Here is a 23894-nt window from a genome sequence, read left to right on the forward strand (position 1 = left end):
ATTTCCATTTGGCTCATGGGGACCCTAACATGAGTGCCACTGTCCCTAGCTTTCATATGAGATCTGAGCATCCAAACTGAAGTTACTGAGTTTGCTAGCAAGCAGTTGTACCCACTGAGCCAGGCTGCATGGTGACTCATACCTATAATCTCAGCACTAAGGAAACTGAGTCTGAAGAATGGTCATGAGTTTTGACTCTAACCTGAGCTACATAGAGAGTTCGAGGCAACCTGTACTACAGAGTAAGACCTGTTCCCCCCACCCCACCCCCCAAAAAAGTCTTACTTTTTCTCCTACAATCTATAAAAGTTTATCCTTCTCTAGACTTTTTCCCTAGTTTACTCTGGCACTTGGAATTTGAAGTGTACATTGTATTGTAAGAAATGGTGAGTGACGTCCCCGCAGCTGGAGTTACTCTGTGATAGCAATTCTCAGTTGCATTTAGCTTTACATGGCTAAAATGTAATTTTTAAAGGTTTGTTTTTATTTTTTAACTATGGGTAGGCATGCATGTGTCTGCATATGGGTATGTGCAGAGTACAAGTGCCTGTGGCAGCCAGAAGCATCAGACCCTCCCTAGAACTAGAATTGTGAGCCTACTGACGTGGAGTTTGGGTCTTCTAGAAGAGCAGCAGGTGTTCTTAACTGTTGAGCCATTTCTCCAGCCCTCCTATCAATAATGTTTACTGGAAGTCCTGAGCACAGTTGTGGTTACTTCATTGTTATTATTTCTTAGTTTTTAACATTAAGGCTTTATTGCATTCAATAATACATCTGTGAACAATGCCTTAACATTTGTCTTAGAGGAAAGGGAGTAATCTCTGAAGGTGTAATGCCTTGCTTCACAAACTTAAGTGTATTAGTGCATTCCAGGGGTAAAAATAAAATGTAATAATTCTTCAGGAGTCAAATTGCACCCGATGCAAGTTCCTTTATTAAAAATTATTTCTGGCCAGGCAGTGGTGGCGCACTCCTTTAATCCCAGCACTTGGGAGGCAGAGGCAGGCGGATTTCTGAGTTCCAAGCCAGCCTGGTCTACAAAGTGAGTTCCAGGGTTTGAGAAACCCTGTCTCAAACCGCCCCCCAAAAAAGATTATTTCTGATAGTATTTACATCTATTGTTGTTTAAATTGGAAATTTGAACTATGCTTAAGCAATTGCTTTCTTGTTACAGCAAAAGAATGGAAGTCTTAGTCAGGAAGGAAGGAAGAAAGGAAGGAAGGAAGGAAGAAAGAAAGAAAGAAAATTAAACTGAGTTGAACTGGAGGGTTAAAACTGGTACAGATGGCTTGAGTTACTAGAAAATGAATTATGCAGAATAATAACACTTGTTATTAGTTGGGTTGTTATTAGCTTGGTAGCCAGCCTTCTGACCTCCATCTGAGGAAATGCTGGACTTTATCTCTTAACATTGAACAACGTGTTTTTGTTAGTGAATCGGATTATTTGAAATAATCATGTATGTTTTACTATATGATATATTTAATCAATAAAGGTACTGTAACCTGTACCTACTCCCATAATGGGCCACTGTGATGTCTAATCAAAGATTATATTTTCTTAAGTTAGTATTTGATTTTATTTACAGGTGAACAGTGTTGACCTCAGAGCTGCAAGTCACGAACAAGCAGCAGCTGCACTAAAGAACGCAGGCCAAGCCGTCACCATCGTTGCGCAATATCGACCCGAAGGTGAGACGGTTTTGTCGCCTGTTACTACTGGACAGTTTAGTTATTTGAAAAAATAATCTTAAATTCTTCCTTTCGGGAATGAATTTTATTTATTTTATTTTTTACCTTTTTTACTCTGCAGTTCATGTAGCCATGGTTATCCTTGAAGTCAGTGTGTTCCGAGGATAATCTTGACCTGAACCCCCTGCCTCCACCTCCAGATGCTGGAGTTAGAGTTGATTGCCACCATGCCTGTTTTCATACTGTGCTGGGCATCAATTCACGGCTTTTTATTCACACTAGGCAAGCGCTCTGCAGCTGAGCTTCATTCCTGAAGCTTAAGAATGTCTTGTTTTAGCCGGGCGTGGTGGTGCATGCCTTTAATCCCAGCACTTGGGAGGCAGAGGCAGGCGGATTTCTGAGTTCGAGGCCAGCCTGGTCTACAGAGTGAGTTCCAGGACAGCCAGGGCTACACAGAGTAACCCTGCCTCGAAAAATCAAAAAAAAAAGAAAAGAAAAGAATGTCTCATTTTCTAATTTTATCTTCTCTTATGTGTTGTTTCGATTTGTCAATTTAGTATTTGTCCAGTCTAAACAAATTCATTTACCAGGTCAGAAATATTTTTCATTAGAATTAGAACACTTCATCTGCCAATTGTTGAGATTGTACCATTATTTGAATTAATTTTCAAGTTTCTTTTTAATCTGACTTTTAACTATCTAACTATCTCTTTTACTAACTTATTGATTCGAAAGAGTAATAAAAACTGTAAGTAAAAATAATGCTGCCAAAGAAAATGATGTTATTCAGAATCTTTTAAATTAGATTATACTTATTAATAACAGATAGATACTTCCTAGTAGCCTTTATTGTTATTTACAATAGAAGAATAAAGTTTGTGGCATACTGTCTTTCTCGACAGTAAAGCATCACAACGGAGTTTGACTAGACTCCTAGGAGAAGAAAGTGATGATGGAAAACTGGAGGTAGCCCATAGTGAGCATGCATAAGGCTGCATTACCATCAGCATTACAGGTCAGCAGGAAAGAAAGCCTCAGCGGGATTCATGCGTTTGAAAACCCAGAAGAATACATTAGAAACATGCTCACTAATGTTCATAAACAACATGAGGAAGGAAAATGAGGCGGCTGAAGGAGCAAAATGAAGTGGTTTATAGTTTAGGCATTAAATGAAATACTGAAAATAAATAATTACCAGCTATTTTGCTTACTCTAGTTTCCTTGTTCCAGCAAAGTTCAACTCAGAGTAGTAAGTAAATTTAAGAGCACCTAGCCTGGGTGTTCATAGCATTCATATGAAGGTAATTAATACCGAGCAGAGAGCAGCAGCAAAGCTTGGCAACAGGTGCAGGTGACGTGAAGTTCAACCTTGGCTTCCTTAACAGTTCACTTGGCAGAAACCCTGCGAAGTGTAAGAGCAGAGTTAGAGATGAGTGAGTGAAAGCTAGCACACCCAGACACTGTGTTCAGTGCACACAGTAGGAAGCTAGAACAAAAAGAGAGAAAAGCGAAAATATTAGAAGTTTTGGGTTGTTTGGATTTTAGTTTGTTGTTGAGTTTTGTTTCTTGGTTTTTTGTCTTTCTTTTTTTGGCTTTTCAAGACAGGGTCTCTGTGTAACAGAGCCCTGGCTGTTGTGGACTTGCTTTGTAGACCAGGCTGACCTCGAACTCTCAGAGAACCGCCAAGTATGGCAGTGTTTTCAAAGGAAAACAAATGTATCTATGCAACATATACATAATTAGCAGGTTGTGTTGCTGTATTTGTGTGTTGTGTGTGTGACAATAATATTAAAAGGAAGCCATCAGTTACAGAAAGAGGAGGACATGGGAGGGCTGAGAGGGAGGAAAAGGAAGAGGGGTAATCATAATTTAATTCTTTTATCTAAAAATCCTTCAGAAAGTAAATACATGTTTGGAATTTCAATTCAGTACGTTCATAAGAACTTCCTGCTAGCTGGAAGCATTGCTATGATGGAACACAGTGCATACAGTTGAGTTTTTATGGCCTTTGAGTTACCTAAGCCTGGCACTGGCCACTCAGCCTTTCCTATCATCACTGAGTGTCCCCAGGAATTTCCCCTTTCCTCTTTCTTTGGTGCTTAATCTTATTTTGTGATTTCTTTTTTTGTTTGTTTTTTGAGTATTTTGTGATTTCTAAGCATGTTAATATCATCTTTCAAACTGGTTTTTTTTTTTTTTTTTGAGAGGGTCAGTCTGGCAAAGCACTATTCTGAAGAATACTGAGAGATAGTGCTATTTCTAGTCATAATTTTAAAAAAACCTTTGAATAAAAGAGAATTCTTTTTGTTTGGTTATTCAAGTAGTATTTAGTATATGTTTCCCATTCCAGATTGGTTTCTTTATATGGATTTATCTTATATGTGTTTAGTATTTTCCAAATTTTCCTGAATACCAAACTTGTGGATCCTAAAGTGTGAATGGGGCTAGGGTGGCATTAAACATTATCTCTCCTCTATAAGCATGCACATTCTATTTTCATTGTTTCAAATAACTTTAATATGTTATATGAAATAAAATATGCTTTAGTCCAACAGTTTCAGAAATGCTGGCAAACATTTTCTGTGTGACACCTAGCCTGTTCTTTCCTGGTAACAGCTCTGCTAAGAGTTCGAAGGATTTCTAGGACAAGGGTGCCCACGACCAAAAAAAAGGGAACAAATTTCTCCCCAGAGGAAATATATCCAGAATGGTTAATAGTGGAGATGGGATGACAGGTGTGAACTGATTGAAACTAAATGAAGAAACATTGAGAAATGTGTGGAAAATGATCATAAAGAAGATTGTACAAGGAATTCTTAGTAGTGATGACCATAAATATAAAAATGACAAACACATCATACATTTAAGAACTTAGCAGTAATCACTCCAGCGCCCGATCGTAAACGTTTACTAGTACCTGAGACTGTTGACTCCTTATAAGGAAAGCGCTCTCCTGCCTCACTGTAAAATGGGATGTGCTTCTTATGCAGAAAATTTTCAATTTTCTAAAATGTTGAATGTCTAAAATTGCCCAAGGCTTATCATAATCAGCCCCTCAAGTGGAAAATAACAGTGGCCTACCTGAAATGTAGTGAACATATTGTTAAATATTGTGTAGCTCTTAAAGCCATGAGAGTTATCAAACCATCCTAAAAAAGTGCTAACTTGGAACTAGTAAGTCACTTTCCTTCAAGAGCAGTGTCTGCTTGAGGGGATTTTGCCAACTAATTGTGAAAGATAGGCTTCTGCTAAAAGTAAAATTGTTACAGGGTTTAGTTGCGTCCCAGCGCTGTGAAGGCAGAGACATGAGTCTCAAGCTCAAACTGTCCTCGACATAGTGAGTAAATTAAAAAACAAACACACATATATATAAAATGCTAAAATATTTTTAAAACAGAAGTAATGCACTTTGAAAAACCCACCTCTTGTTTTTGAGGATGATTGCTAAAATACTAAAAGCACAGAACGGTTAGAGCTGGGGTTATAGTGCCTGCTTGGTTCTACTGCTTGCAAGGTTGGTGCAGGACGATAGCAGGTGTGAGGACACTCTAGGCTGCATAGTGAGTCTGTGTTTCAGAACCAGATAAGCCGCACAGGAAACACCGGAGCCCTCAGTGACATCAAGCACTCGTACAAGATGCAAATTTAATCCAGAGCCCACAGTTGATGTCCTCTGACCATCACATGTCATGGCACGTGTATGCTCACAGTAGTTATCAATACAGTCACTTAAAAATCAGAAGCATAGAGTCAATGGTACTACTAGAAAATGAAATGGTAGATTTAATGCCGCATGCCCCATAACTTCTCTGCACCTCTTACAAAATTATTAGGACAGCAAAACTAAAATTTATTAACAGCCTGCAACAAAACTAGATGGAACTCTTCATAAACCCCAAAATAAAAACTGTTGTAAGCAAGCTATAAAGAGCTACCAAGCCCTGTGATATCACCCACAGTACAGGACAAAGCAACGGGAGAGACATAGGGTATAGTGTAATAGCAGGACAAGGTTTTGTGTAGTCTACCTACTGCGTGCAATGGGTTTGCAGGCATCGGGCCACAACAGCCAACTGTAACTCACTCTCTGTTAATAGGGTAAATACATAATGAAATAGGAGATCTCAGCATATTAGATCATATCTTTGAACAATTGGCAGATACAAAAAAAGAAGCTCCAGTCTAGAAGGGTGAAACCATTACAAAGCCTATCCTAAATTCCAAAATTTTAGGGAAAGCTAAGTCAGTGTCTCTCTCTCCTCTGTCTCGTCTCTTTTCTCTCTTTTCTCCCTCTCTCTCTCTCTCTCTCTCTCTCTCTCTCTCTCTCTCTCTCTCTCCCTCCCCCCCCACGTTCCAGGGCAATGGGTTACAGGAGACCCTATCTTTTTTTTTTTTAAAAAGTTTCTAGAAACTTAAATTTTAGATAAAAATGAACAGATCAAGACTAAATCACATAGGAACCTGCTTGAAAACTGAAAATAAGAATCAGAATAATTTCTTCACAAACAAGTACATGCCAGAAAACACATGCTTAAACAACTGATGTTACACTAGAATTTACACAATAGTCTTGGGATATGCAGAGAACAGGCAGTGACTTCATAGAATCAGAATGTCCTAAGAATAATAAAACACTGTATTGACTGGGGCTGGTATTTCCTAGGGGGAGTAAGGAAACTGGGAAACGTTTTTGAATTGAAGCTAGAGAGCTTTCTCTTCCACAGCCTGATCACTTAAGTCCCACAGTCATTAGGAAGAACAGAGCAAGGCCCACTTCGGGGCTAGTTGGGGGCAGGGAGTGCTGTAGTAGTTCGCTGGACCAGCCCACGAGCAGGGCTTCCTGTCGGGCTGTCCCAGTTTGAGCGGTAAGCACACGCAGGAAAGTAGTGATCATGATGAGAGCAGACAGACACTTGGTTGTGTTCAGAACCATAAAGGGGATGTACATGCTAAGCTGGCATTACCCATGGTTTCTATGAGTTTAAATGCAGAGAGGAAAAAAGCTAAATATATATTCTGTGACATTGGGTTAAAACTAGAAAATTTAGTATGAACTCAATTTTCAGTTTCAGTAGATGTAAATTCAGTTATAGATCTAAACGTCTTTATGTGCATATATAAATATCTGATATGCCTTACCCCTGATACTACAGTCACACCCCAGTAGTAATGAGCATACATAGCCCCTAGATCTTGCTTTCTGATCTAAATCTATTCTCTTTTAAAAACTGAGGCTTTTGGAACAGATGGCTGACTTCCAGATTCAGGCAGAGAAAATACATTATTTTATGATACTTTGTGCCAAAAAATACAATACTCAAGCAATGATAGAAACATAACCAAAAAAAAAAAAAAAAAAAAAAAGTTCAATATGGAACAAGACACACAAACTGACAATGTCTGTTTCAAATTACTGATATACTAAGTATAACCTACTAAATAAGTTAGGAGTCCTTACCAGTGTTGGTTCAATGACTAATTAAAAGCTTAATGGGCTAGTGAGATGACTCATCAAGTAAAGGCCTGACCAAGCGTGATGATCTGAGTTCAGCCCCTAATTCACACAGTAAAACAAGAGAGCCAGTGTCCTGAAGTTATCTTTTGACAAGTTGGGTCCACACAGGGTCCATGGGGTCTGTACACCCTACCTCAACATACAATAAATAACTAGGCTTTGTTTTTTCAGAGTCAAGAGCTGTATACATATTTAATAACTCACTTGAAAGAGAGAGATAACCCATCAGGCACCCCTCATCAAGTGGTCAAAGACAATAACATTATCGGACTTAGTAACGAGACAGACGAGAGTTTCGGTGGTTACATGGGGGCATCGTAGCCTCAGTCTGTGTAGACACATCAGAAAAAAACAAAATTGGAAGATACTGTACATCATCCAAAAAAGATACTGTTGTGAGTCCCAGCTTTTGACCAGGCTCACAGTTCAGGGGGATAGATTAAAATAGCCGTTGTCAAAAAATTTTTAATGTTTTTTAGATTTTATGAATGTTACTTCTGATTGCCATTTTTGTCATTTCAGCAATTTAAAAATTACAAAATAGTTATTTACTCCTATTGGCTGGTTTGGATTTTTTTCCATCATTATTCTATATAAGTTCTACATTTGAAAGTAAGATTAGCTAGTTTTTCTTAAGAAAATTTTATCCATCAAGCCGGGCGGTGGTGGCGCACGCCTTTAATCCCAGCACTTGGGAGGCAGAGGCAGGCGGATTTCTGAGTTCGAGGCCAGCCTGGTCTACAGAGTGAGTTCCAGGACAGCCAGGGCTACACAGAGAAACTCTGTCTCAAAAAAACAAGAAAATTTTATCCATCAAAGCATCTGACTTTTTTCATTAAAAACTGGAATAATTCCTATTTTCTACTTTACATCCAAATGAAAATATAATATAAAATTGCTAGTATTATTTGATTCATAGAGTTGCCTTAAATGTGACTTGAACAACAATATCCTCTACCAGCCAGTTCTGGTTTCAGTAGCTAGAAGCTTACTACTGTGTTAAACTTCCAGCCTACTTGGTCAATTTTAAGACATTTTATATAGTTTATGTTTTATCATTAAAAACTTGTTTTTAGGAATATTTACTTTCTTTTTTTCTCCATCAGAGTACAGTCGTTTTGAAGCTAAAATCCATGACTTACGGGAGCAGATGATGAATAGCAGTGTCAGTTCAGGGTCAGGGTCTCTTCGAACCAGCCAGAAGCGCTCCCTCTATGTCAGGTAAGTGTCGGTGGGACTGTGACATAATCTAATTACTGTGACTAACTTGGATTTACTATAGAAAAGCTCAGTGCAAACCAATAAAAACATTTTCATGAGTGATTTTTCTGACATTATACTCTAAAGATTTGGAATATTTTAACTTTAATAACGTAAATTATGTGACCTTTTGAATTAATAGTGGTATAAAAAAGAAAAAATAATTGTAGACTATCAAAGATAATTTAGGTTGATGTTTTAGTAATGACTATATGAGCTTGGTTAGATTGTATTTCCGTGTATATACTCCTATGCATAAAACAACAAAATAAAGTAATACTATAAAAGACTAAAGTGTTGAGAAGTGTGGAAAGGTTTTACCTTCATTTTCAGTTTTCAGATTAAGATAAAAGAATAGCTGTTTAGTATTTCAGTCTGATTGCCACAGTTCTCTCTGGTTCTCTCCGCCTGTTTGCTGCGCGTGCTTGGGATCACACTATTTCCCGCTGGTGTTCAGGATCAGACTCACAGCCTTGTGCACACGGGGCAAGTGCCCCTCAGTCCAGCCCTTTCTTGGACTTTTAAGAGAGTTTATTTGGACTTAAGAATTAAGTTTAAATATTGTATATTAATTAGCTAATTTCCTTTTAACAAATTTTGAAGAACTTTACATTTTACTGCTGTAAATTAAATTCATACAATATCTTTTAAAAATAACTTGGCAATTTGTACTTAATTTTCATTGATAATGACTTTCAAACTAATTTGCAAACAAGTGGAAGAAGTAATTAGCTGGCAGAGTAATCACTATATTGATACCAACTTGTATACTTGCATATCTAGCTAGTTTATCTATGGGTGGGAGATTTTTTCCTAAATATCTAATCAAAGTAGATAATAATGTTTACATTTTATTTTTTAGACTAGCTATATAATTTCTCATTTACAAATCTAATATAGTTTGTTATATTTTAATTAATGAAATTTGGGGGCGCCAACGTTTTTATTTTTATTCTTTATCGTGAGATGGAGTGTCACTATGTTATCAAAGCTCACCCAGGACTACTAGACTCAAGCAGCCTCCGTGGTAGCTGAAAGTACAGATGTAACCCAGTGTACCCAGGGATTTTTTAAATTTCCCTTACACACTTTACTAAACCTGATGGAATCCTCAGAACAACTCTACAGTGTGTCAGTTTTAGCCCCATCTAATAGGAGGGAAAAGCAGAGGGAAGCCAAATAAACTGTCAGAGTAAAGCAAAGGGCAGCATACCAGGAAGTGCTGAATCAGCACTGAGACCACCCTCTAAAGCCCTCTGTGTCACTGTCCAGTAGAAGCCATGAGTGAATCACGTGTGTCAGTTTCATTTCCTAGACAACACAGTAAGAAAGCACTAAGAAGTCACATCCCAGCACCGAGGAGGCTAAGGCAAGAAGACTGAGGTTGGGACCTGTGGCAATTCATACACATACTCATATTCAACACAGCAATTCCCAGTCTCAAATAAATGATCCAGCATGCAGTCTATCCTAAAACACTGAAAGCAATAAATAATAGACTTAGACTGTTTCCATTACAGAGTGATTTCTGTGGTTTTGTTGTTGTTGTTACTATCTTATATATAATGTAAAATCAAGCCTAACCTTTTTATACTATACTAATGACTTCTCTGTACAAATTATATATACTTAGGCAATCCCATGAATTTTTAGAATTGGTTAATACCACAGTAACAGGTGGTTATGAACTTCTTTCTTGAGTCTAGAGCCCTCTTTGATTATGACAAGACTAAGGACAGCGGGCTTCCCAGTCAAGGACTGAACTTCCGCTTTGGAGACATCCTCCATGTCATCAATGCTTCTGACGACGAGTGGTGGCAAGCCAGGCAGGTCACCCCAGACGGGGAGAGTGACGAAGTCGGAGTGATTCCTAGTAAACGAAGGTACATGGTGTTTCTTACTTCTTCAAAGTAGGGCATTAATAAATAATTGTTTACTTGACATTTCTTTTACTGTGCTGTGTACATACATTATGCTTAGTGAAGGTAGCCAGATTCAGAAAGTCAAGTGCTGTGTTTCACTTCTGTGAAATATAAACTATTCTAGAGGTTACTGGAGGTTATAATTACTGGAAGTTACAAGAGAGTAGTAGGTGGAAGAGGAATGGGGAGATGTTGGTCAGGAGATGAGGTAGTTTCAGTTATAAGAGAATAAATTCCAGAATGCTACTGTGATGAGCCATAGTTACAAGACTGAAGTGTGTACTGGAAATTTGCTGAGAAAGTAGAGCCTAAGTTTTTCACCATCAAAGAATGTTTTAAAAGTGATTGCGTGAGAGGTTACTGAGGTGTATTAGATTCATTAGCATGACTTATAGCAATTGCTTTACTGTACACATCAATATGTGTAACAAATCAAACTATGGGTGGGTGTGTGTGTGTGTGTGTGTGTAGGCTCACATTGCATGGTACACGTATGGCAGGCAGGGCAATCTTAGCTGTCAGTCCTTGTCTTCTGCTCTGTCTGCAGCAGGATCTCTTGTTTATACTGCTTATATTGGGCTAGCTAGTCCTATGAGCTTTCAAAGATCCTCCTGTCTCCACATCACCATAGGATCACTGGAGGGATTACAAATATACAGGACCTTTTCTTGTTTTATGTTGACTCTGAGGATCTGAGTTGTGCATCAAACAGTTTATTCTCTGAGCCATCTCCTCAGTCTTGTTTTTTGAGACATAGTGTTGCTATGTCTCACAGGCTTACTTTGAATTCTCGATACCTTTCTATCTGAACCCTCCAAATGCCAGGTATGCAGGTATGCATTGCTGTACTTAAATAGACACATTTTTAAAATGCTTTGAGCCCCATGATTAGTGAATTCAAACGTTAAGAAAGGTGAGTAAATGAATTAATATCTTTTCTTGAATAGTGATTCAATGCTTTGTTTTCCATGGTGTGACTCTTTACTATTTAATTCTGTCACATTTAAATGTAACCAGTGGAGATTCTGGTGAGATAGCATACATACTCTGTGAGTTCCAAGCAAGTCTAGGCTACATACTGACATACTCTGTCTCAAACAAACAAACAGAAAAGTAACCAATGATATAACTAGAAAATACACTGTCACCAAATTATCTTTTAGGGGGCTGGAGAGGTGGTTCAGCAGTTAAGAGCACTGGTTACTCTTCTAGAGGACTAGGTTTGATTACCCAACATGCATGAGGCCTGAGTTCAATCCCTAGGGCTGGAAAAAAAATTTAATAGGAAGAGGAGAAGAAAGGAAAATCTTGTAATGTGCTTCCTGTCTTTTTATTTCATTAACCAGACTTATGTCGAGGTAGCTAGCAAACATGGTATCCTTGCTGGTTACTTCATTCACCATCAAGTTCGTTGATGAGTTGGATTTATACTTCTTTTAACTGAAAAATACCCCAAATCATCTGTCTCTCTTACGTAGCACAAACTGAAATACTTTATTTTATTTGCAGTATTAATAATTGAGCCCCCAGGGCTTTGTGCATGCTATACAACCATTCTATCACTGAACTGCATCTTAAGCCCAAGAGCAATATTAAAGTATTGCCAGGATTTGTAATTACTGGTTGGAGGGTTATAACTATTGTTAGCTAGAGCTATATACTTAGCAAGATCCATCTGTTGTATAATCATAATAATGTTTGATGGAAAATATTATTTTAGGAGTGCAGCTTTTGGCATTCTTCTTTCCTATATTAGAATATAGTATGCTTTGATTCAGAAACTCCTCCCTGCCTTCTTGATTCAGTAGAAACCTCACATCTTAAATATCAAAGTTAAAGCTCCTAAAAGCTGTCCTTTGTCCCTCATACCTTACAAAGGCTTTATGTGTGCCCTCAACCAGAGAGAAACATGCTGACTCGGATGGGGAAAAATGAACACACGGGATCCATCTTGAAGTGTCTATCCATTCTCTGGTTCATAAATAGTACTATAGAATATTATGTTTCTACCGTAAAATACAGTAGGAAGACGCAACACATTTGCCATTTTATTTAGACGTGAGATAGAGTGGTTTTTGTTTAACACACTTAGATGAAGAAGCTTTCATTCAACCGTCTTTCCTGTGGAAAACAGAGCATAAAAATACAGCCTTTTGCTCTGCTCTGCTCAGGGCCTGGGTTTCCCCTTGGCCAAATGGTGTGGGTAGGTGATGGGAGGCTCCCTCCCATTATCCTCCTGTCACTTGATGTCATCATGCCCTTCATCATTTTGTGCCCGCACACAAAAAAGCCTTCAAAATCTTCATATTTATACTGCACTCTTTTGACCCCTGATAGCGCCAATTCCATATGCACCTTCTTCTTCTTCCTCAAAAGCATGGCACTAAGAGGGATCATCAAGTGACAATCTAGGCTAATGCCCAGCCTTTTCTGCACACTAAAGAAAGGCATGGCATCCTCCTACAGTGCCATGGACAGCTCTGGACAGCTCATAACCGCCAGCTTCAGGGGGATGCAGGCACCTTTATTGTTTTCTTGAATATTTTTAAAATTTATGTTTTCTTAAATAAAACTGTCTTTTATCCAGAAATCAAATACCATGAAGAGTTATAATTCTCACACTTCTTGATTTTATTTCAGGAATAGCAATTACAAATACTATAATTTACTGAATAAAAGAAGGATTTGAATGGTAAATGTTTATTTAAATAATTCTAGGTTAGTGGTACCCTCAGTAAGGCCTGGAACAAGTTTACAGATGACTCAGACTCCCGAGGAGTGAAGAACATGGGGCTTTCATCTAGGAGTGTTAAGATTCTCCTGCACCCGTAGTAAAATATTAGCTATATAGTTTTCATAGGCTGTTCTGCTAGTTTGCCTGCAATATGCTATCATACTTAGATGCTGTAATTTAAAGGTTTATAAAAAGTTTCATTATGTGAAACCACATTTGCATGATTTAGATTGATGTCACTGTATCTAAAGTTTTGGGGGGGTTAATTTGCATATTTGGGTAGGAGACCCTTTTATTGTTTGAAAAACAATAAAATATAGCCCAACCTAGCTAGAACTCACTCTGTCATACAGACTGACCTCAAGCTCACAATAATCCTCCTGCCTCAGCTTCTTGCATAAAGAGATTATGGGAATGAGCCTCCATGCTCAATATATAGACAAAAGAAAATACAAATTCAACGTTTTTTAAAATCCTTCCGGCATCTGTTAACCTGTTCCCAAAGTTACCTTTCCCCCTCAGAGACATAAGGAATGCAAGTTACCTGTTGTTCTCCCTTCCAAAGTACTTTCCAACTCGGGCTTGTAGACTACTACTACATCTTTATACACATAGATTATTGGAATTAAACTTAAATTTTTTTCCACATGGTCTTATATTTCAGAGCTACAGAACAGTACAAAAATTTTCAAGATAATACAATATTCATCCAAATTGTTTAGTTTTGCTACACTTACTTTGTCCCTCAAGCTTTATTTTCATCATATATGTTCTATGCTAAGCTAGTGTTTAAAAGAAAAAAAAGAAAGAAGGAATCCTGGAAACTGACTAAAGTCAGAAGTGATGTCTGACTTTTCAATGTAATTATGGGACTGAGTGCATGTAAGTGTGTACTTGTATGCTGTGGTTTGGTGCTTCTTAAGAGCTTTCTTCACAGTAAAGTAGCTCATCATTTATCTGCAAGTTTGAGGAATTTTAGAATAAGTGGTGTCAACCAAGGCTCTTAATTATATTGGACTTACTAGGGAGTGGTGGGGTAGCTTGGTCTATAAAGTGCCACACAAGTGTCACACCCACATAAAAATGTCAGGTTCAGGACAGTACATACCAGGAATTTCAACAGACAGGACGATCTCTGGAGTGTGCTTAGCCAAATTGGTAAACTGTAGACTTAGTGGGAAACCTGCCTCAAAAAAGTAGGATGAGAGCTGAGGAGATGGCTCAGTAGTTAAGAGCGTATATTGCAGAGGACCCAAGCTTGATTCCCAACATCTAAGTCATGTATGCTTATGACTTTAGTTCCCAGAGGATCCAACTCTTCTATCCTTCCTGAGTACCTCACACTTGTCCTTTCTTACACACAGGTATGCATGCATGCATTGCATACACACACACACACACATACATACATACATACATACATACATACATACAACTAAATGTATTTCTAGTGGTAGGGAGCAAGTAAGGAAGACATCTAACCTTGACCTTTAACTTCCACATATACATGCATACATAAAAATCTTTAAGAGAAAAAAATATTATAACCAGGAATAGTAATGTAGACCTATAAATTCCAACTACTCAGAAGGCTAAGATAAGGTTTTGAATCAACATCTTCACATCAGTCTTGGACACATCGTAAAACTCCAGCTTAAAAACAGAAGAAAAAAATTCTAGACATCAGGACTCGGTGCTAGAAAATAAGTTTAACATATATATGGCTTAGGATTCAGTCTCCAGTAACAAAGACCTTCTGTACTTTGACAGAGTTGAGAAGAAGGAACGAGCCCGATTAAAAACGGTCAAATTCAATTCTAAAACAAGAGGAGATAAAGGGGTGAGTATACAAAATCTTGTACATTTACATCATTTTTATTTTGGCTCTATTGTTAAAATGAGAAGACTTACCGTAAGAATTAACTGTGAACAGCTCTTGCCACAGATTAGAGTAGTAGTAATCTCTCACTATAAGGAACCTATTCTGCAGGCCTTTTCAGATTATGTCATTTGATAGATTCTTAGTAACTTTTAATCAGTATTATTTTTATAAATGATGCGAATTTAGCTTCCAGTGGTTTAACGACTGTGTTAGTTGAGTTGATGATGCACACTTATAATCCCATAGAGAAACAGACAGGAGCAAGCATCTTGTAATTGCATGTATTTTGGAACAGCTAGTTGAATGGTTCTTCTATACTGTACTTCCATTAAATATTACTACCTGCTGGGCATGGTGGCACACGGCAGCTAGGAGGCAGAGGCAGACAGATTTCTGCGAACTTTAGGCCAGCCTGCTCTGCATAGTGAATCTCAGATTATCAAGGGATACATAGTAAGACCCCGAGGTTATCAAGGGTTACATAGTAAGACCCCGTCATTAAAGAGGGCTGGGTGTTGGGGGGGGGTCGTGTTTTTTTAACTTAAGTCATAGTGTAAGTTTACAAGTTGTTACAGGTGAAGCCATGTAGAGAGGTCTTTGCTCTGTATCCCCTTCATCCCTTAATCAATTTCTTACTAGAATCCAACTTTTGATGTAAAGATCATCACAAAGCTATAATCTGGGAATAAAGAAAGTCAAAAGAAGTTGTATACATAGTGGAGAAATGTATAAAATTTCTTAAATATTTAGATACTTATTTTTCCATTTAGTTTAAAACTGTTTGGATGTGTGAAAATATAACCTGCTGATAGATGAGTAAGATAGTGCAGGTTTCAGCTATACTATATACACAATTCCTCATTACCTATAACCTCCTGCAGTGAAAGAGCTTTTACACATGCTACATTGAAATACTTTTCATAATGTTTATATCTTTGGGTTTGTTTGTTTGTTTTTTTATCTGAAGCAAATTTTATAAGCTTTTCATTATACTTGAAATAAACAGATGTTTACAGCAAGTTACTTCTGTACACTACCATCACTGGACATCACACATCACCAGGCACTCAGTGCTCACAGCTTTACTATGTTAAAGAAATGATATCTGGATAAGTTCTATATAATTCAATTTTTCAAAGTGATAAATTTCTATAAAATTCAGAATCATAATTACATCTTATAACCTGAAGCAATATTTAAGTTAAAAGTTTTTATTGGAAGAAAAATCCCAAGTAAATATCAGGATACTAAATAACTTAGTGTTTTCTGTACTTATTTTATATGTATTTAAAAAGAAGTCAGTACAGTAAGCTATCAAGGAATTAAAAAAGAGGCTGCATGTTTTAACTTTCCTTTCATTCTGTGAGAAGTTAACTTAATTAACGACATTTAAATCTTAGTCTTTGTTTGTTGATGTAACCAGCTTTGTACACAGTCACTGTGTTCTAACACAGCACCAGAAGTATGCATGGTACTGAGTGGGGTAAAAAATACGCTTGCCATTGATACAGAACTGCGTCTCTTTCTGTAATGTTTTCCCTCCCTCCTTTCCCTCCCTTTCCTTTCCATACATGATGGCCTGCACATGTTTTTCCATTCTGACCTTTAACATTTCAGTTCCTCATTAACAGTTTTAGCACTCATTTGGCTATTTTTCAAATGCTACATTTGGAAATTATATATCTATGTTTTTAATATACCTATCATGAATTTGTGGCATTGTATCATTCCTTATGTTTATTGCAACATGACAATGATATTAAAAAATTAAAGAATAATTTCTATTGAAAATACAAAAAAGCTGAAGGTTTTTCTTCATATCTCTTCAGTTTTGTATTTTCCATACACTTTTTTAAATTATTTGCTTATGCTACTTATATTTGCACTTTTAATAAGTTCTTCACCTGGGTGACATTAAATTAGTATAATTAATATATTTCTTAACTAACACACATCTTTCTATCCTGTATTACAGTGTCCTTGAGATATCTCTTTTTGGCTAACTGGAAAGATATCAAAAATCAAAACATTTTAAACTACATGTTTCTTTGGTTGTATGCTAGGAAACTGACTCTGACCACTATATATGCAGTAAACAGGGTAAATAACCTTTTTTTAAAAATAAAAATCAATTTTATTAAAAACTACAAGCTTAAGCCAGTGATTCTCATGCAAAAAAAAGAGAGAGAGAAATTACCTTTTTTTCCTTCTAAAACTTAAATTTTCTTTCTAAAATTTAGCCTCAAGCAAGTACTTTTAATCACATGATGCTACTTGACAGCTTATAAAATACCTGCCCAACCAGACTTTCTGCATGCAGCCCTAGTCCTCACAGCAGCAGTTTTAGCTTCTGCTTAAGAGTTCTCTTTTCTCCAGTTCCTTCTGACCTTCATGTTGTAAGATCATTTGTCCAGTTTATGAAATTACTCCTCTAACTTCACGTATAATGATTCCCTAAGTGTTCTCACCACATGAATATAAACAAGGACACACAATACAGACTGATGTTCCCAGGCGTCCAGTGATACACAGCAATGCCCGCTCAGCTGAGTAGCATGCACTCCAAGACTATAGTGAGCGCCTGAAGCCATGGATGGGACCAAACCTCTATGTGCTGCATCTCTCTTACAGGTGCATGTCTGTGACAAATGTAATTTACAAAGTAGCACAGGAAATTAATACTCAATAATTATAGCAATAGACTAGAATAGCCATTATTGCTACTCTTGTGCTTTAGTGCATTAAATAAAATGATGTTTACTTTAACATAAGCACATTGATACTAAGACACTCAGTCTGATAACAGAGACAGCTGCCCAGTTACTCCTGAGTCAATAGGGCATACAAAGTGGATGCACTGGGCAAAAAGATAATTCACATCCAGCGTAGCATAAGATTTCACCATGATATTCATATCAAGTTTAAAAAAAATATGCAGCTTAAGACTTGGGAGTTGTTCATTTCTGAAGTAGTCCACTCTAATTCCAAACCAGACTGACCAGCAGAGCCTGAAACCCTGGGAAGTAAATGGGGGCTGGTAAAGGGGTGGAGTAGCATCCTCGGGAACAGCTCAGCTGGAAAAATGAAAACAGAATTTCTGTCTTTGGGGCTAGTAGTGTGGCTTATTGGTGAATCACTTGCCATCCCTAGCATTGCCTCCCAAAAACTCTTCATATGTCCCTACTTCAGATGATTGGTTTTAATGTCACAGCTGGGTAAGGTCACTTCCACCAAGAAAGTCCAGAACAGAAGAATTGCTCGTGGCTCTTCCTCTGCAGTAAATGTCGTCACCCTTTGTGCCTCACAAGCTCCAGTCAGGGACTGCACAAATGTCTTCCCGTCTGTATGTCACAGAGTTCAGCACTTACCTTTTTCTCTGAAGAAAAAAAAAAGCAATTTTTTAATTAGGAACATCCTCATGATTATTTGGGTTCGCTTTGTTAATATTGACTGTCGTGTTAATTCATTATAGCCACAAATAAAATGCATAAAAGAAAAATATATAATTAGGACAAAGTAAAATTAAGATTGCTACTTAATACATGAAGATAATTGAGCAGCAATTAACACTAAAAATAATGTGATATTGCGTATCTAGTACTGTACCTTGGAAATTTCCTAGAAAAATACATAGTCATAAAAATACATTAGCTTGGTTTCTACTATAATAATAATCTGATTAAATCTTTTTAACATTTTTGTCAAGTAGCATTTATTCTTTAAGATAAAGCTGAATGTGCTCTAAAATTTTAATATTTACCATTTACAAAATAATAGAACTATAAAACCTTACACAAAATTAGAAATCCATTTTTCATGTGAACAGTATAAAATTCATGCAGACTGCATGCAAACTGTGGTCCCAGGAGTCAGCTTCCATAGCTGCTAGGCTGGGCCTTTGTGCACACAGAAGTAGACACCCCTTTGTTTTGCCCCTCCTTCTCTTCTTCAGCAGTCATTCAATGACAAGCGTAAAAAGAACCTCTTTTCCCGAAAATTTCCCTTCTACAAGAACAAGGACCAGAGTGAACAGGAAACGAGTGATGCTGACCGTAAGTATGTGGCTCCATTGGTCAACTGAGACTAGACCGTAGCGGGACCTACTGCCCTGCAGTTGGCTGTTACCATGGAGACAGTTTCAAGAGCTGCCACAGGTTACTGAGTTTCTTCGCCGGGAAAATTTAGTACACACAAATTGATTTCGGGAAAATTTAGTACACACAAATTGATTTGTTTGCCAGTCTTAACTTTTCTGGCACCTAGGAATTCTTGAACCGCATCTTACCTGTTTATGACATATAAAAATAAATATAATTCTGTGAAGTAAGGGTTCATATAAGAAGCACTTAACATTTACACATTCAAAGATTATTTCTGAGGAAAAAAAAGAAGGTACCTGATTTAAAGATATAGCATTGCCAGTTTCTGATACTAGATCATCTGGAATCATTCCATTTTATCTTGTTTCCTCATTAAATATAGGAAATACACATTTCACTTGTAAAATGACCTGAAAATTTGCCTTTCTTTTCTAATTAACCTCTAACCTCTAGTTTTCATCCTTTGTGTTGATAACATTTAGTTGGTAGCTTATTCTAAACTTTGAAAAATCTACAGGCGTGCTTTGTACACTGTGTGTACCTGTAATGGTCTTGGAACTGTCTCTTATTGTAGCACCAATTCTATGCATCACTGACAACTATTTTCTTTGATTATCTTTTTATTGCTTGCTCTCTGGGGACTACTCTCTACAGGAGATCCCTGACGACATGGGATCAAAAGGCCTGAGTAAGTGATCAAAATACTCCCAAGTTGTTTTAACCTCCTACCGTATGCAGGGACACTGAGGTTCACAGTGGGGCCTTTCTGGCCTGAGGAGGTGTGTGCTTTAGATGGTTTTTAACAAACTTGGGATTTCTACCTCCGTGATACAATTTTGTTTTCTTGTGTTCCCTTTTCACATGCCGCTTGAGAAACTCGGTTACATTTTGAATTTCATAATTTTTCTGGTAATTACTTTTTCTAGAAAATTTTTAAGTATAGGCTTTTTTTTTAATTTTTTAAATACTATCACTTGCCCATCATACTAGAATTATAGATAGACATGCATGTTAAGCTTTGGAGTTTTGTGTCTCTCTTTTAAATACAAGTTAAATCACTACAGTTATGTGTTAGAAACCCCTTGCTTAAATGTGAGAGTATAAGGTGTCCAGGCAGCTCTAGGGGAACTGGGAGCTCCTCTTCAGACTGTGAGCAGCGTTAGAGAGCACACTGGGATTCAGTGATCCTCCCTTAGCCAAGAGCTTAGTTATTTGGATTTGTTGTTCCTGTTTTTGCTGTTCATAACTTTCAACTAACTGACTAGTCATCGTATAAAGATTAGTAGATTCTGATATGTAGACGGAATCTAATAAATAATTGAGTAAGGGCCAAGCATGGTGACAGGTGCCTGGAACCTGTCACTGACATCAGGAGTGGGAGGCCAGCCTGTTCTGCAGAGTGAGATACTGTTTTAAATTGGAGTATTTTCAAATTGCTTAAATATGAAAAGTCATCAAATATTACTAAGTTGATTTAGGTGAGTTCTACTCGTAGAAATAAACATTCAGGCTAAATTTTTTTGTTGAATTGTCTCTTTCATTTAAATTACTAAGCATTTTGAAAACTTTCTTGTAGTGACTAGTTAACCTTCCAAGAAGTTTATCATTAAATAATAAATATTACAATTTTTAGGTAGATACTTTTACTTTGATCTTAACAAGTAGGTTTGCATCAAGTTGAAGAGAGTGCACTTGATATAAAGAACCTCCCCTGGGCAGGCTTGACTCTGGGCAAGCTCCTCTCTTTTTGTGTTTGTTTGTGTCTTGTTAGTTGGATGGGTAGGGTCCTGAGAGGACTTGAAGCGGAGGGAGTACATGATCAAAATATATTGTATACAAAGTTTTTTAATTAAAGAATACAATTGGTAGTACCCACAGATTTCCTATCACTAGCAGCAGCTTTTTAATGTTTTAACTTTGGAAAAATTATCAGGGAAAACCTTCACTAACTAGAAAATATCCTGCACAGAGTCCCAGTGCTCTGCGATTCATCGTGAGGTTGATAGGTTTTAGAGGTTACGTGAATCAGCTTGGAATTTTTTATTCTTATTGATGCTACTATATATAATTATAGATCCCATATTTTATAGTTATATATGATTATACCTTGCCCTGTGTCTCTAATTGGAAATAGAAACATTCTTAAGGAAAATTTGTGAAAAATAAAGATTATCAGGCAGTGTCATTTGGGGAAAGATTTAATTTTCTACACAGTGTATTATAATTCACTGAATTATGACTACCCGTTTCCTTTCACAGGAATTGAAAGAATTTATTAACTTGGCAACCTAAAGGTCAAAGTTTTATTCAGAAAATATTGAAGAAGCAGAAAAATACCAGTAGAATTTTAAAACTGGGTATGAAGGAGGTTATCACATAAAACAAACACATAAGACATTACCGGCTGCTTGTTATTATGGAGGAAATACTAGAAGAAGGGTACATCAGGGCATTACTTATTACTTCATTAGTGTATATATGCTGATTCAAAATAAGACTCAAGGTGATAATAAGAGGGAGTTGGGATGCTGAGAAGTGAAGTAATAACACAGCTTAAAAACACATTTGTTTTCCGTTTTTACAATTTCCAATTTTACAAAAACCTCAAAAACTTCCTCAGATAGCCACATAGGTTTCTCGTATCTGTTTACTTTCGTCTTGTTTTAAACACTTACATAAGTAGAATTGTGCAAAGCTCTCAAGTACCAAAGCCACACTTGCTTTTACTTATGTTGTTACAAGTAAGATATCAAATAGTTGCTTGAGGTTGGCAGTGTAGCATTTGGAGGGAATAAAGAGAATAAACGTGCATACCCTACCAGGAAGGAAATATTTGAGAAAAAAAGCTAAAATGTGATTACATTTGAAATAATTGTGTTCACCAAGCATATTAAAAATAGAAGAGGTTGTGGGGAAGAGAGAAAATTTAGGGATGTACTGAGTCGTCTTTAATTCCCTTCTCAGTCTCTGAACAACACTGTGTAGCCATTATTTGCACTATATTGGGTTTTATAGACTCAAAAAAATAAGATCAAAGTATACAGGCGCCAACTGTGCTCCTCTGTGCCTACTGCAGTCCCAGTATCTGGGACATTAGGCTCTGTGAGAAGGAGTTTAAGGACAGACTCAGCTGCCTGTTACAGGACAGTTAGACTACATGAGGCTCTGTCTAGGAAGGAAAGGAGGAGAGCAGGAAATGCATGCAAATCCTACACGTTTCATGAAGGGACATTCACATCTTACACTTATCACCTCCGAGTCCTGGAACCAACCTGTCTTGGATAGCTAGGATCTCTGTTCAGGCAGTTAGTTTCCAGAATGTTTTTACGACCCACGTGCCTAACCGCAGAAGATGGTTCTGGCTGCTTCGTATCCTTGCCTTCTCTTGGCATGCCTAGTTTTGTTGTGTTGGAAGTAAATGTAAACACCTTTTAATCTATGTATTAGCTTTGTAACTTTTTTTGATAAATTATGTTCAAGTTTTTGTTTTGTTTTTATTCTCTCAGAGCTAGGGCTTGGACTTAACATGCATGTGCTTCTTCATGCGTGTTAAGCAAGTGCAGTACCACTGAGCAGCTATAGCCCCAGCCCCAACACATTAGTGTTAGAGGAGGGGCACTTTACCTTTGTTGTTAGTTCAAGCAGTACTGGTAAGTGACTATCCTAGTCTAAGGCCCACCCTCTGAGTAGCAAGGTTTCAGTAGAGAGGAACCACATACAGAAAATATAAAGAACCACAGAAGTTTATTACAGTGTACATTTTGGCAGTTTTAAAGAGCTCAAGGCGAGTAGGTAAAATACAAAAGAAAGAATAGTAACATTTTATTCTATAGTATGTCAGATGTATTGGCTAGAATAGTAATGCAGTATTCATTTGCCTGCTTCATAATCACCAGCTCAGCATTAAGAAATTTTGTCTCTTTCATACCCACTTATTCTCATCCTGCAGATAACTCTTTTTTTTTTTTTTTTTTTTTGGTTTGTTTTGGGTTTTTTTGGTTTTTCGAAACAGGGTTTCTCTGTGCAGTCCTGGCTGTCCTGGAACTCACTTTGTAGACCAGGCTGGCCTTGAACTCAGAAATCCTCCTGCCTCTGCCTCCCGAGTGCTGGGATTAAAGACGTGAACCACCATGCCCAGCTAACTAATTTTTTAATGCCAATCCTAATACAGACTTCAAAAGTTTTTGTTTTTGTGGCATTCCTATTTCTTATAACGAATTTTAAAGAAATAGGATAGGTAAAAAGTGGTATAAATGAAGACATTTAGAATTATTAATGTTGTAGAAACAGTTTAAATCAAAATGAAATGTCTTAACAGGTAAATTCGAATTTATAAATTAAAGTTAAATTGAATATCATTCGGGAATTTCAAATGTTGTATTGAAATCCATGTACTAACATGAGAAAAAAAAATGGGATGGGGCTGGGGCTAAAGAGATGGCTCAGTGGTTAAAGCAGTTGCCCCTACAACTATAAGGAGCAAGGTTCTATCCCCAGGACCCATGTAAATGTTGGGTGGGTATGCTAGCCTGCCTGTAATTCCTACCTCTAAAGACAAAAAACAAGGTCCCCAGGCAAGCAAGAGACACAGCAGTGTCCGTGTGCTCTAGATTGATGGAGATGCTGGCCTCCCTGAAGAGCTAGAGGAGCTGCTGGGGATGGTTGCCAGCGTCCAGGGGGGCCTCCAGATACACAGCCACACATACATGGGAAGCACTCATATACACACATAAGATGGAAAAGAAAAAGGTTAATGTAAACTTTAAAATACCTGTTTTTACATGTGCTAG

The 23894-nt window shown here is 37.3% G+C and overlaps 1 protein-coding gene across 32 annotated transcripts in view; it reads left to right on the top strand.

The window, feature by feature from the left end:
* The window catches only part of Dlg1 (discs large MAGUK scaffold protein 1), a 209914-nt gene that overhangs the window by 164435 nt on the left and 21585 nt on the right, over positions 1-23894 (top strand). For 14 of the 32 annotated variants that reach the window (NM_001252435.1, NM_001357282.1, NM_001252434.1 and 11 more), the window contains 5 exons: positions 1589-1691; positions 8313-8427; positions 10173-10349; positions 14893-14962; positions 19759-19792. In NM_001252435.1, the coding sequence (NP_001239364.1) occupies positions 1589-1691; positions 8313-8427; positions 10173-10349; positions 14893-14962; positions 19759-19792 (499 nt within the window). Of the gene's footprint in view, positions 1-1588; positions 1692-8312; positions 8428-10167; positions 10350-14892; positions 14963-18956; positions 19057-19758; positions 19793-23894 lie in introns of all 32 variants that reach the window. The other 18 variants (NM_007862.3, XM_006521761.4, XM_006521763.4 and 15 more) reach the window with 5 other exon arrangements.

The sequence above is a fragment of the Mus musculus genome, chromosome 16 (assembly GCF_000001635.26).
Source record: "Mus musculus strain C57BL/6J chromosome 16, GRCm38.p6 C57BL/6J".
NCBI classification, from domain to species: domain Eukaryota; kingdom Metazoa; phylum Chordata; class Mammalia; order Rodentia; family Muridae; genus Mus; species Mus musculus.